The sequence below is a fragment of the Stylophora pistillata genome, chromosome 9 (assembly GCF_964205215.1).
Source record: "Stylophora pistillata chromosome 9, jaStyPist1.2, whole genome shotgun sequence".
Classification (NCBI taxonomy): Eukaryota; Metazoa; Cnidaria; class Anthozoa; order Scleractinia; family Pocilloporidae; genus Stylophora; species Stylophora pistillata.
Window position 1 is genome coordinate 32,075,056 of NC_142527.1, and position 14,575 is coordinate 32,089,630.

The window sequence follows — 14,575 nt, forward strand, 5'->3', positions numbered from 1 at the left end:
TGGACCTCGTATCCATGTGACACCGCGGAAATACGTTTTTTAGGGCACGATACAGTATTTTACTGGTCAGCGGACACCTCAACGAAACCATGAAATGCCGATAACTTTTACAATGTTTTTCGCCGTGAGTCAAATCGACAACGTAAAAAGTCAAAACTTAGAAAGAATACTGTAAACTTAGCTTTGAAACTCGGCTCACCTTTTGGATAGTTCTTAAGCTCAATTATATAATTTGCCAAAGCCGAACTGAAGTTGCACACGATATGAAATTGTTGTTTTTCGCTGGCGGCTCCGTGGCAACTAAGTTTTGTTTATAAAAGAGCTTATGCACCAAGGCTAAAAATGAGACGATTTTTGAGTTATTTTTTTAAAAAAAATAACTATATGTTAGCGTATAGATTGGTGTATAGTGGTGTAGTGTAATCTGATCAGCGCAATTTGGTGTATCTCTAAGCAATCTGATTGGCGCATCTTTTTTTTGGTGTATCTCAACGCAATGTGATTGGCCCAATTTTTTGGTGTATCACAAACCAATCAGATTGTAGTATTTTTCGATGTCGCACCAATCAGAGCGTTCTTGCTAATTTGTGGTTTGACAGGTCTTCAAATTTCAGCGAATCAACGCTTGAGTCGGAGAGAGCGGTTCGCGAATTAAGGAAATGTATCAGTCGTGTTGGGAAAGTGGTGGAGTTGTGATCGTTGTACGATCATGCTTATTCTTCCTTCTGAAGGAGACTGAGTGGAACATGAGAAAAATTTTGAATCAAATATTACTTCAGATGTTGATAGGAACAACTTCAGGATATTTCATTGCTATATATGAGTTAATCAGCGATTCCAATTTTGAATTTCACTCAAGGAACGAGGTAAGATGACATCTACAAGAGTTGTAAGACCATCTATTCAGTGTAATGGCTCATGTCCTTTATGAGGATTTTATCGCTATGATCTGTCTGGATTTGAAAGGTCGTCAGGGAACTTTTTCTACCGATTAGCGAGTTGAAAGATGCATGTTTTGTGTACCGCTCCTTCACTTACGACGCATACACCGTCAGCTGGAGGCCTAACACGAATTTAGCGCTATAGCGTGTTGTTTCGGAAAGGCTAGTTTTACTGACTCTGGTAAATCTTGCGCAAGATATTAGGGTAAATCATATTTGATTGACAATCTTGTTTTTTTTGCCATATGGTTGCTCTTTTAGCAGCGGTTGAAACGACCACCAAGTTACATTTACTTTCTGCGTCGACTGCCATGTTACATATCCGTTTCTTTGCTTCTTAAAGTCCTCCATGAATTAAATATTGTTTAAACGACACTTTCCCGTTACAATTGCGTGTTACTTTTTACTCGCCAGTATGGATTAGATTTTTTTAGACGAAATGCCATTTTCCAGTAAACAACGCAAATTTTATGACATAAATCTACCTCAATGAAAAATATTTCACAACGGACAGAATGATACGGTCGGTTAATTTTCCACGCAACTCTCACGTGCTCAGACGTTTTCTACCAATAAAATTCGCTTATAGCTAACCTGGACTTTACCCCATTGCGTGTCAATTTCCTGCAAACAACCTGCATTTTATCACGTATTTCGCACGCAAAGGGCAAAGTCCAGATAGGCAACAACCAATCAAGTAGCCCACCTTATTATCCTTTGAAGAATGATACTTTCTCTTGGTTCAATCGACTTTCACTTGTTCGAAGAACGGAGACCGGAAAATATCTTTGTCCAGAGGCTGTAAGAGATAAAATAGAGCTTTCCACTGCAAAATTATATGGAAGAGTGTTTTCAGGCAACCATCTGTTACTGAACAAGAAGCTACACGGAGCCTATATTTGGGCCGGATTTGTGGATCAGCGGATTGAATTGAATTGGTTCGAATTGAAGGCTTTGCTGTTTTAGCAAAATTGCTGTCGAGTGCGTTTCATGGTTTGTTAACATGGAGAGTTATGGAGGCTAAGACTTCGGAACAAGTTGATGCCATCCATGAAAATTTGGAACAACTAAAATCGCCGGAGGAAAGGCGGTATCACTCAATAAAAAGTTGTATTTGAACGCTATGACTTTATTTACAAGGATTTCTCTTGCTTACATCTAATAACAAACCTTTGCCTCGGAACGATATATCACAGAAGGCATTTTATAGACCTCAAGTTTTTTGACTGATTGAAATTAAAGGTATGTGGCAGTAACTTCCACAAGTTTTTTTTTTTTGGTGAGAAAAGTACAATTGTTTTGTTCGCAATATTTATTTACGGATGGTTTCAATCGCCAACGTTTACTTAAGATGGTTGTATTACTGTTCCCAAGGGTTGTTGTTTTCATCAGTACGTTAACAATAGTAGTGATTCACAGCATTAGGCTTGTACTATAAATAAATATATTTAAGTTCACTCGAGAGATGAGTATAAACTGTAACAAGCTTATCGTTGATGCGCGGCCAGGACTTCAAATCTGACTGACACTCGATGCCAAAACTCAACCTCGTTTCCTGGATATGCCACCACATGGCATATGGTATTCCGTGGACTGGACTAGTAAAACGCGGACTAATAAAGCGCGGACTAGTAAAACGCGGACTAGTAAAACGCGGACTAGTAAAACACGGACTAGTAAAACGCGGACTAGTAAAACGCGGACCAGTAAAACGCGGACTAATAAAACGCGGACTAGTAAAACGCGGACTAGTAAAACGCGGACTAGTAAAAAGACAACAACAAAAAAAACAATTTCATACGAAGTCGATCATAAGACTTAATGGCAAGCCAATTTAGTAGGTGACAATCCCTGTTTGACTTTTAAGCTGCAAATGGGTTTGACATGCGGCAGATACAAACGAATTTATAAATTAAGCCTAAGGAAGAATTTATTCAGCACCAGTTCAAAATCCTAAAATACACTTTCGTCGTAAATTTCACGGCAGAAACGCAGGAATTCGATGAATGAAAGTCGCATTAAATCTGCTTGTGTCTAGGTAGAAAGAGTCTTATTGACTTCAGCTTTTCGGTGGAAGAAACACCGATTTACACACGCCATTACAGAAAACAAACAAGCAGACTGACAACTCCCGGCCAAAACACATATTTGCATTCACTTACAATTTGACTTTCCGTGAAATTCTAAAACGGAACAGAGGTAAATCTTCGATGATTAATCGTCGTTGGAAATAAAAAATACTTTCCGTAAGATCTCTAACTGTTTTTCTTTTTACGAGAAAATCGTCGCATGATAATTTAACTCGTGTGTGTTTGTCATACCAGTACTGCTGTTTCTTCAAAAGCGTATGCTTCTTTCTTCTTCAATTGACAGGTGTCACATCGTCACAGTTGCTTATCAAAAAAATGTTTCGGCGAAAACATCCTCTTTAACTTGAATAACGCTTGTTTTCTCTATAACTCACTCGCCATAAAATTGTGAAGTTCAAGGAGGATTTTCCCGTAATTAAACTCGTAATTGTAGCCCTAAATCATTCGGGTTCTTTTAGCAATAATTGTTTTTATGCGTTAGAAAAAGATAAAAGTGTTATTCACCAGCATAGGTCGGTCCATAATGGGAACTTCTGAACTGTTCGTATATTTCTGAACTGTTCAAAAATTGGTGTAGCATCCTGGATTCTTTAAGGCTCGGGTCGCATTACGACCGAATTGTTTACTCTAGGGATTAAACTCTGTCAACACAAGCATTTTCTAATGCGACCCAATTTTTGCGGTTTCCTAAAAGTTTCAAAATTCTAAAAATCATCAAAGACGCCGGTGTGCCTGGGTGGGGCTGACCGATTTTGCCAAATTTTTTTGAAACGAAAGGACCCGCGTCCGTTGCGGACAAAGTTGTCATTTGTGCGTGCGTGTGAAAAAAGATAAAAACCAAAAAGAGCGGGAAACACATATTTGCATTCACTTACAATTTCACTTTCCGTGACATTTTAAAACGGAACAGAGGTAAATCTTCGAAGATTAATCGTCGTTGGAAATAAAAAATACTTTTCGTAAGATCTCTGTTTTTCTCTTTACGAGAAAATCGTCGCATGATCAGTTAACACGTGTGTGTTAATCACACAAGTACTGCTGTTTCTTCAAAAGCTTATGCTTCAATTGACAGGTGTCACATGGTGACAGTTACTTTTCAAAAAAATGTTTGAAAATTTGTTCGGAAGCCTTTTAACTATCTTTACACTGACAAATAAAAATATTTCGGCGAAAGCTTTCTCTTTAATTTGAATAACGTTTGTTTTCTTTATAACTCACTCGCTATAAAATTGTTCAGTTCAAGGAGGATTTTCCCGTAAATAAACTCGTAATTGTAGCCCTAAAATCATTCGGGTTCTTCAAATTAAAGAGAAAACTTGCAACGAAAGATTTTTATTTGTAATGGTAGTTAAAAGGCTTCCGAACAAATTTTCAAACATTTTTTGGAAAAGTAACTGTCACGATGTGACACCTGTCAATTGAAGCATACGCTTTTGAAGACACGGCAGTACTTGTGTGACAAACACACACGAAATAATTGATCATGCGACGATTTTCTCGTAAAGAGAAAAACAGAGATCTTACGAAAAGTATTTTTTATTTCCAACGACGATTAATCTTCGAAGATTTACCTCTGTTCCGTTTTAAAATGTCACGGAAAGTGAAATTGTAAGTGAATGCAAATTGTGTTTTGGAGTCGTCAGTCTGCTTGTTTGTTTTCTGTAACGGCGTGTGTAAATCGGTTATTCTTCCACCGAAAAGCTGAAGTCAATGAGACTCTTTCTACCTAGACACAAGGAGATTTAATGCGACTTTTATTCATCGAATTCCTGCGTTTCTGCCGTGAAATTTACGACGAAAGTGTATTTTAGAATTTTGAACTGGTGCTGAATTAAATTCTTTCTTAGCTTAAACTTATAAATTCGTTTGTATCTGCCGCATGTCAAACCCATTTTCAGCTTAAAAGTCAAACAGGGATTGTCACTTACTAAATTGGCTTCCCATTAAGTCTTATAATGCCTTCGTATGAAATTGTTTTTTTTGTTGTTGTCGTTTTACTAGTCCGCGTTTTACTAGTCCGCGTTTTACTAGTCCGCGTTTTACTAGTCCGCGTTTTACTAGTCCGCGTCTTACTAGTCCGCGTCTTACTAGTCCGCGTTTTACTAGTCCGTGTTTTACTAGTCCGCGTTTCACTAGTCCGTGTTTTACTAGTCCGTGTTTTACTAGTCCGCGTTTTACTAGTCCAGTCCAGTCCAGTCCAGTCCAGTCCAGTCCACGCAATACCATATGCCCCACCACATTACTTAACGCCAATTAAAAACTGCACGCTATTGTGTATTTTCTTGTACAGGAAAAACAAAACAGAATTTCTGATTCTGGCCCTTAATGGTCAGAATAATAACTAGGACTTTGTCTCTAACGAAGGAACGGCAATAAGCACAATTTTAACCTACTCGCAGGTTGTTGTTTAGTCTCGTCATGAGAGATAGCGTTGCGTGGCAAGTTCAAATTAGGGCTGTGAAGGGGACTGCAGGAAGCGTTGTACCAATGCAGTTTATTTTTGTCAATAATTATTCAGACACCAGCATCAGTTATATAGTGTCCCATTTCAACCTACGTATCCAAAAAAATAACTCCTGCATGCGTAGCATGCCTATGTTTGAATGGTTGAAGCGGTGATCCGAGGACGCTGCACTATCAGGTTTGTAAAGCAGTGGCTTGAACCGTATAAATGGGCATGTCAACGGCATTTCGGTCAGATTCGCCGAAAAGAAGACAAAACATGCCCGTGTAGCACGGCCACCCTATCCCCACTAGTTACTGTATGTATCATAGTTGGCCAAAAAACTTACGACTGTAACATGCATAGGACTGAAGCCCCCAAAAGTGCAAAGACTGGCTCAACTAGAGGAAGAATAAACCGAGGTATGCTTTAAGTACAAAATGTCCATTATAATGATAATAAAGAAGTTTTCACTTTCCATCTTAGTTTAATTTTTTTTCTAAGAAGCTGTAATTTTGTCTGAGCAATAGTTTTACTTTCCCAACAAGTATTTCTCATTACAATTATGAATTATTTGTAGTATGTCTATTTTTTTAAGCTGCTTTTCCCTCACTAATCATTTTATTTTATTTATTTTTGCTTTTTCTTTTCTTTCTTAACTAACTTAATGCCATCTGCAACATAAAATGTACTGAGCTAACAGAATACTTCTGCTTTATTTAACTCCCTGATTCACAAAGTAACATTACCATCTTGGTACTACTAGAAAACAAATTTTTAAGAAACAAAACTACTGTAAGGTAAAATAATTATTATAATATAATTTAATCGATGTGAATAAAGCACTGCATTGTCTTTTCTCATATTCCTACAGCCTTGAATGAATCAACTATCTTCTAAACTTGATTTCTTATATTCAGAAGCTGCATGCCTGAGTTATAAACAAAGAATTCTTGTTGGTTGTTAATGGAGGTGTAAAGAACATAATGATTATGATGATTAATCTTCCAAATTAGAAATGTCAGAGGGAAATTATCTGAAGTATTTTCTGAAGTCGAACAAATGAAGTTAAAAAATGTTCAGGAGAAAATTGATTAGATTAAGTCAGCTGTCAATTCCCAGTTAACAGTAAATCATGAGGAGTAACCAAAAGCTTGTAATTAGCCTTTTACTGCTGTACCCATCTAGTCAAATAAAAATCAGTGATGGGATATTCCCAAACATGAACCATGATAGCACCATGCAGATGTCCTTTTCCCAACTTATTACAGGGAAGGGGAGCACTGGTATGGCTACGCTAGTGGTAGTCAATAAGAAATTCTCAACAAGTTTCAGCAATATACATATAGTTTGCCACCTTGAAAAAAAATGGTTACAAGTCAAATAGGAATGTTTCATAATGATGTTCTCAGTGTGGGGATATGATGTAATATTACTGATGGGGATCATAAATATATCTTATTAACCAAGCGGGAGGGCCGTACTGGGAGAATATCGGCCCGAGGTCTTAACAGTACGGACCGGGCCGCGCTCAGTCCGTACAAAAAAGGCCGAGGGCCGATTTTCTTCCAGTACGGTCCCAAGCAAGCTTGGTTAATAAGAGATTTATTATACGACTGAAGTTCAAAGGGACACAAGTGGGGTATCATTCGGGACCATTCAGGACAGTGCCCGGTCCAATACTGAGAGAATATTGACCGGCACTAGAGCATTTTCATTGGTTGATTTTAGTTATTGGCCCTCTGACTGCCTGAGGCGTGTAATAATTATCCTTACAGTGCTTCAGAGCATGTGATGTATATGATTCCTTAAGCACATGAAAACTATGTAAAGCTATGCAAAGTAATTACGTGTATCGCTTCATGCTAATAACACTTAAAAATCCAACCAGTCTTCAGACTCGCTGGAAAATTATCTTACAGAACTAATCTCTTGCTTTGTCTGGATAACTATCGCTGTTTTTGACAATTCTGAAGGCGAGGGCGACTGACGAACTACGATCGCACTTCGTAACGACGGCCAGCTAAAGTCAGCAAACAGCACAAAACTCCAAACAAAATGATTCCCCTGTACCGCTATATGTTAAGACGTGGTTTTAGTATTAAAAACCCATCCAAAGGATCAACCATAATAAACAAGGAGAAGTATCATGGATATTTTCCGACTTAAAACCTTGCAAAAAGCCGATATTTTCATCGAACTTGTCCACAAACAAATGGAAGCACTTGGCAGCCTAATGTTGATGACCACTGACCACTGTGACGTCACCAAAACGTATTTCCGCGGTGTCTATCCATGTTGAATCCCCGATTGACCACTTTCATAAATGGCTACTGGATTGATATTCTTTTGTTTAAATTTAAATTAGCTTTTCTGGCCTCGTTCTCCAGTTTAAAATTCAAAAGAATGCATTATCTCAAGCGAGGCTAGTGAGGCTAATTTTAATTTAAACTAAAGAATATCAATCCGGCAGCCATTTATAAAAGTGGTGTATGGAAAAGGGATTTTTTTAGCGGGGCTCCCACGCGCGCTTCGCGCGCGTGGGGCACAGCCCCATACCCACGGAATATAGTCGACTTCTTTTCGTTTGGTTGTCACGTGACTGACCGAGCGTACGTACGTACGTAAGATTTTGCGTAAAATTGAAGTTTTTTCAGAATTTTCAACATAACGCTGGGCAATTTCAGGCCTTTAAGGTAAGTGACAACCATCTAAGCATGATTAATTTTACCGCGTGAACTTTGAACACGTAAGAAATACGTGCATTTTTCGTTTATAACAGGAAATCAAAAACTGTTTTGAATAAATCTGTCGTCCCGAAATATTTCTTGGCCATTTTAGTCTTGCTTCCTATTGATAGATTCCGTGGAACTTGAGATCTCCTCGCTCACGGACAAATTCGCATATTCCATTTAGAAATATGATCCACATGGGGTGTGGACAAAGCCTGGCCTAGGCCATGGCCTAACCTGTGGCCTACCCTGTGGCCCACCCTGTGGCCTACCCTACGGCCTACCCTATGGCCTACCCTATGGCCTACCCTATGGCCTACCGGTGATCAGATTTTTAAAAACATAAAAATAAAATCAGTAAGAGTCGAACGAATACGCTGGTGTACAATTATCTGTCTCTGAAAAGGGTATACTAAGAGGTCGCTAACACGATTTTTAACGTCCAAGGGAACGAAACACTGCAAATATCACAGCACTCAACCATAACGGTACCTGTAGGTTAAGGGGGAGGGGAGAGGAGGGGATATACAAAATGGCGGCTTTATCATGCAGGCTGTCAGTTGGTAACATATAGTGGAGTGCTGGTGTAAAAATGTAACGAACGGCGTTATATTGGAGTGCATACGTATCCAGGTAAGAAAACGCAAACATTACGTGCCAGGCCAATTTTTTAAGTGCCCTCAACTGCTATAGAGTATTGAATTTGCAACGAGCACCCCGGAAGACGCACGCATTGCCGTCGTAAACATTTCGCAAACTTTACTTGCTTTTCCAAAGAAAGGGCCAGTATTGCACTAATTTGAAAGGAGAGCTGATATGATGATGTTTGCCCAAAAGTTGCGTTAACCGGCTTCTGTTCTCCGATTTCCTTATTCTATCAGAAGGTCAAGAAATTTTGATCGGAATGTGGCCGCCAAAACAGCAGAAGAAAGTCGTTGGTAAGACAGTACTCAGGAAAACGTTGAAAGGTTTCCAGCAATGCTATCCTTTTAAAAATCTGACCACTGGTAGGCCATACGGTAGGCCACAGGGTAGGTCACAGGGTAGGCCACAGGGTAGGCCATGGCCTAGGCCAGGTTTTGTCCACACCCTCCACATGGCTATTTGCACACATGCAAAAATATTTAGCGATTTTTATCTTTCATCTTGATTTTTTAGTTAAAACGTAAAATGCACCTATCGCTTTTTTCATCGGAAATAAGTACTTTAATTAGTCTTTTTTCGCTGGAGCTAGTTTTTTGGAAAAGATGATTTTTAAAAATTTACTGCGCATTGTGTTTGCTTTCTTGGTTTCTCCAAAATTTTGACTTTTCTCAGGCACGTGTTACATGTAAGTGTCGATGGGTTTCATCTATACTGAATGAATTTTTGGCTAAAAACTTTTAATATATGTAAAGAAATTTTATTGCAAAAGTTTCACTAATTGGGAGCTCCGCTTTTAGGCTTGGCTAAATCTATATATCGATCTTGATCGGGAAAAAAATCGAATCTTACTATTTTTTGTAGCATCTCCAGATTTTTTTTCTTGATGCGTCTCCAGATTTTCCTTTATCAGGGGTTGGCAGGTCTGCAATTCGTCGCTTACGCGATGCGAGAAAACCTGTCCAACCGGTTCTCTGGAGATCAAATACCGAGTGATATTTATACTCGTCTTAGGCGCTATTTGAACTGTACAGAGTGTAGTTGGATATTAAAATTGTTATTATATAAGTACTGAGATTTACTCAGTGCAAACTCACCGAATAGAAATCGTGTTACTCTAATGAAAAGCAATCCATTGGTCATACAATTTTTTCACAAGTGAAAGATATCGTATGACCAATCAGCAGCCTGATACGCTTTTTTCACAAATGAGAAAAATCGTATTGGTTTTTCCCGCCTTTCGGAGCGGCTATGCGAGTAGTTGAAAGCGAATGTTTGCAACGTTTCCTGCTTGTCCAGAATTATGGCTTCAAGATCTGCAGATATCAATTCGGTGGAAAAAATTATCGAGGAGCAAGAAAACGAAAAATTAAATTTATCTCTAGGTTCTGAATGTCCTTCAACCACAGTTTATTCAGCTAGTTCGGCCGCAGATTATCAATATGGCCAGCAAGCAATGTCGCTGTTTACCGGTGCTGATATTCATGGTGGTCAATTCAACATCTCTATCAGCAGCCTTAATCACTCACCAACCTTGGCCACTCCAGAATTGACAAATGGTAAACATCATAGCATACACTATTGAGTTACGGATGCACGAGGGAGGTTGCTAAGCACGAAAGAAGCGTAAGAGTCGCGCGAGGCGATAGTCGAGAGCGACTCTAGCTTCTTGAGTGCTTAGCAAACCTCCCAAGTGCATCCATAACTCATGCAACAGTGTACACTGTGGCGTTTACCATTTGTTTTTTAACATAACATTGATGCGTTGTAGCAAAAGAATTTTCTTTTCTGTCACAAGTCTTACGTGACCAGATAGACAAGCGCGCACGGAAAACTAGTCTTTGTATTTGTTCGTGTCAGCAGCGTACACCCATGGGCAAATGGTGGACACTGAATTGACCAATCAGAGTGCACGCTTTACTTTAGTTATGTTATAAATTGAGATTAAGTCCACAATGAGGTACAAAAGACTAAAAGTACTCGACTCCGATTCAAAGTAGAAAACGCTTTGTTAGTTTGAAAGCGTATATGAGCTAATATTTTCAGAAACCCTTTAACTGTCAAATGTAAGCCAAACTTTTTTGAATGGGTTTGTAATCTTTTTGCTTGAAATTATTTAAAAAGCACAGTCCTTTCGCATTTTAAGCCTATTCGAATGCAGCATTTTAGGCGTCTTGACAGCATTGACTAAGTATAGACAAAAGCGATATCGAGTTGGCGACTTCTTTGTCTTTTGTGGTCAGTTGAATGTGATTTAAAGTTACAAGCATTTGTGATACTAATATAATAAACTAATTACTTCATGGCTAGTTCGCTCGTGCGATTTTTATTCACTTGCTGCGCGATTCTTCACAACTCGAGAATAAAACCGTACGCGCTCACCAACCAAGTAGTTCAGTTGAAGCAATCTATAGATCTCTAACAAAGTAAATCATTAGATGAATTTGATATGACGCTTCGAAAATATGATTATGCAAACGTAAAGGTCAGCCCGTGTTTACCACTAGCTCAAAAAGGTTTCAAAGGCGTAAATGTATCGTTCATTTTGTTGACAGATTCTTCTCCATTTAAACCCCATGCCCATCCAATATAAGTGAGAGTAGCTGATGTGCTCGTAAAATGTCTTGATGAAAGAGGTAGATTGAGCTTTCTTGAACGACTCCATATATTTTGACATTAATTATGCGTGTTTTAAAGTAATTAAGTTTCTTCACAAATTAAATTTGTCAAAGAAATTAAAGTCTGCAACTTACCAAACAGAAGCGAAAAAAGGCTAAAAATACTATTACTGACTGCATATTGATCCCGCTTCTCATTTATCTGTAGAGGCAAAACAACGTAGCAACAGAAAGCTTCGCTTAATGTTTGGTTGACTACCTAGACACGGCAAACTGTTGGTTGAGTTCACATTCTTGTAATTAAACCGTAAATAGATCATATAACTGAATTGTGTTTAAGATGGGAATCTTAAAACTGCCAAATTGGCACAGCGTAAAACGAAGCAACTAAGAAATCCAAGAAATCTTTCAAAAAATTGTTAACTTATTAGCGTACTTCGACTGCTTTACGGAAGTCCTTGACGCGATGAGTAAACCAGTCACTGCGCGATCACGGACGTTACTCAAGAATATGGCTTACACAACATATGATTACGTACAATTACCTGCTCTGTAGCTAATTGAGAAGAGTCCCTATTTTCTTTTCGAAGTTCATTTATGGTGTCACTCATGAATTCAGCTGAGCTTGCAAGCAAACGGGAAAACGTAAATGTAAATGTGAAACGAAGTTGGAGTCGGGGGACTTTGATCACTCGCCCCATGCCCAGCGCATCTATATGTCACGCAAGCTGACGCGGAAGTAAGAGCAGAATTCTCCTGCGTTTTATTGCTGTCTAAAATGTAAAGCTATCAATAATGAGAGAGATCAATAGGGTAGTTGGTGTCTTTTCTCGAGGTACTTTGCAAGGAAACTATAAGCCTGAGATCGTCGCACAATGCTTACCTCCAAAGAGGCTTGCGCGCGCATACTTAGACTACGATATGAATATCATGTCTTTGGATGTTTTTTCGGTGTTGCGGTCTCTCGTGGTTACCGCTTTGACAGATCATGTGATCCAACAAGGACGATTCTCAAAAGAGGTATTTTTTGGACAAGTCCCTTAAAACAGTGAACGTTGGAAACTCAAGATTATTTGAGTTTGGCCCGATAAAAATCCCTCCTCTAGGGAGTTAGGGGAGAACATAAAAACCTCAAGTTCTACGAAAAAGGGTTAGTGATCAAGGCCATAGACATTTATTTCCCTTCATCTGCGTTTTTTAGGAATTTAAAGGGAATACAGAGTATTTTATTCTGAAGGGAAACTCAAGGGTGTTAGGACGTAGGGACTATAAGACGTCCCCCGCTTCTTTGCATCCTTGGTGAGGAGTACGGTGTGAGTTAGAGCCTAAATTTTAGTTCCCGACTCACGTGTAAGTCAATAACAGTAAGGCCCTTCAAGTGTTGACATCAGCAGAGATGTACCTTCACTGTGTTAGTTGACGTCATCAAGTTCTACTATGGGAACGAGCAAGGCAAGTAACCTACGTCGAATGCTGATAAAAGTTATGTTATTCAATTTTTTGGTGGCGAAAACGTGACGTTAAGGTGATATATTTCAGTCTCTCAAAAGTTGTCTGATCTAACCTTCGAAAACTTGAAAGCTTCTTTGTCATGTTTAAAGGTCAAAGAAATTCAGACGCTTGTACAATTCTGTGTCTATATTAGCATTTGCTTTATCAATAAAATTATACAGTAAAAAACACTAGCGGCTTATGCCTAAATCTCACCGATCATGGCCAACGCATCTGGGCAAAACACTTTGGATATTATCTCCTACTAAAGTGATTTATTCCGGACGCGCGCGTGCACGAATAGAAGTCTCTTCACATGTTAAAGACAGCATAGGACTAAATGAGACAGTTCGAGGCTAACACGCATAACGAACCATGAAACATTTCCTTTCAACAGCGATGATTGAGTGGAATAATTAAACAGAACTGTGAAAAGACTTTGGGTTGACTAATGGTGTCGGAAAATAGGTTGTCGGTGAGTTGACATGTCGGCGAAGTGAACAGTAACCGCGTAAGACAGTAAGACATAGCTCGTCTTCCAAGACTTTTACAATATCGAAGAGTTTTGTTTCTTTGAGCATCTTGCAAAAACTGTGAATTGTTAATTAAGGTTAAGATGCCCCTAGAAACTCCATAAGCTGCTTTCCACGGCCCTGTTTAGTCTAAATTGTCCTAAATCTCCTGTATGGCTGTTAATTGACGGTTTAATGGTCGGATCACAGTTTGTCTCTATTTGCAGACTCCAATGTCTTTTGTGAAGGCTTCTAAAGTTATTAAGCTGATCCACGAGGTTCCAATCATACGATGAACATGCATTTCTGTACGGACCCTCAAGGAAATCCTGAATGTGGGCGTTAAGATCCGGCCCTACACTGTCTCAGTAATATTGACATGTTCTTGGACCCCCTTCTTCACCTTCTTTCACTCGCACTAGAGAGAGAAAGTGATCAAAATTGTATTTGACTTAATAAAACGAAATGACAATGTTCTCTCTGGTCTAATGAGCTACACGATGCTGACGACTTTATGGTCATAAACGGATCATTGAAAGTGTTGGGTTCCACATTCGAAGTATTTGCTTCGGCAACAGAAAACGAGTTCGCCCATTTGGAACTGTTCTTGTGACTGTATGTTCTTCCAAAAAAATACATTCTTTTGGCTTTTTTTAAAGTTTTATGATTTGATGTATTCCTCACTTCTTTTTTCTGTAACCGCTACGCGGAATTTCATGGCATTTTGGTAGGAAAAACTTTTCAGTCCTGTGTGGCACAAACTTTACCAAATAAGTTATGATTTTATGCAGTAGGAAAAATATTTTACCTTGCTTTGTACCCACATCCTGAAAGAGATGAAGAGCAATTAGAAGACTGTACACAACAACAGTTTCACTATGATCTTACGTAGGTAGCTCGAAAGATTTACATCGTAGCGACTAAATTTGGGAAAATTTGCATGCGGAAATTTGATTTACACAGGACGTTATCTTGTACCGCTTTTGAAGCCTGCAGGGAGGCGGTAGTTTGTATTTTTAACCGCGAGATTTAATGTGACGAATATTCGTTCGCCAAATAGAGTGCCTGTGGAAAGTGTTTAGTATTTTATGATCTTTCCATTACTT

At 38.9% G+C, this 14,575-nt stretch overlaps 1 protein-coding gene across 2 annotated transcripts in view; it reads right to left on the minus strand.

The window, feature by feature from the left end:
• The window catches only part of LOC111336181 (uncharacterized), a 25,452-nt gene extending 13,307 nt beyond the window's left edge, over positions 1–12,145 (minus strand). The window contains exons 1-2 of one of the 2 annotated variants that reach the window (XM_022942230.2): positions 12,012–12,145; positions 11,602–11,668 (exon numbers count right to left, since the gene is read on the minus strand). In XM_022942230.2, the coding sequence (XP_022797965.1) occupies positions 11,602–11,664 (63 nt within the window). In that variant the 5' untranslated portion in view covers positions 11,665–11,668; positions 12,012–12,145. Of the gene's footprint in view, positions 1–11,601; positions 11,669–11,902; positions 11,922–12,011 lie in introns of those variants that run through there. The other variant, XM_022942231.1, reaches the window with a different exon arrangement.
• Positions 12,146–14,575: the final 2,430 nt, after the last annotated feature.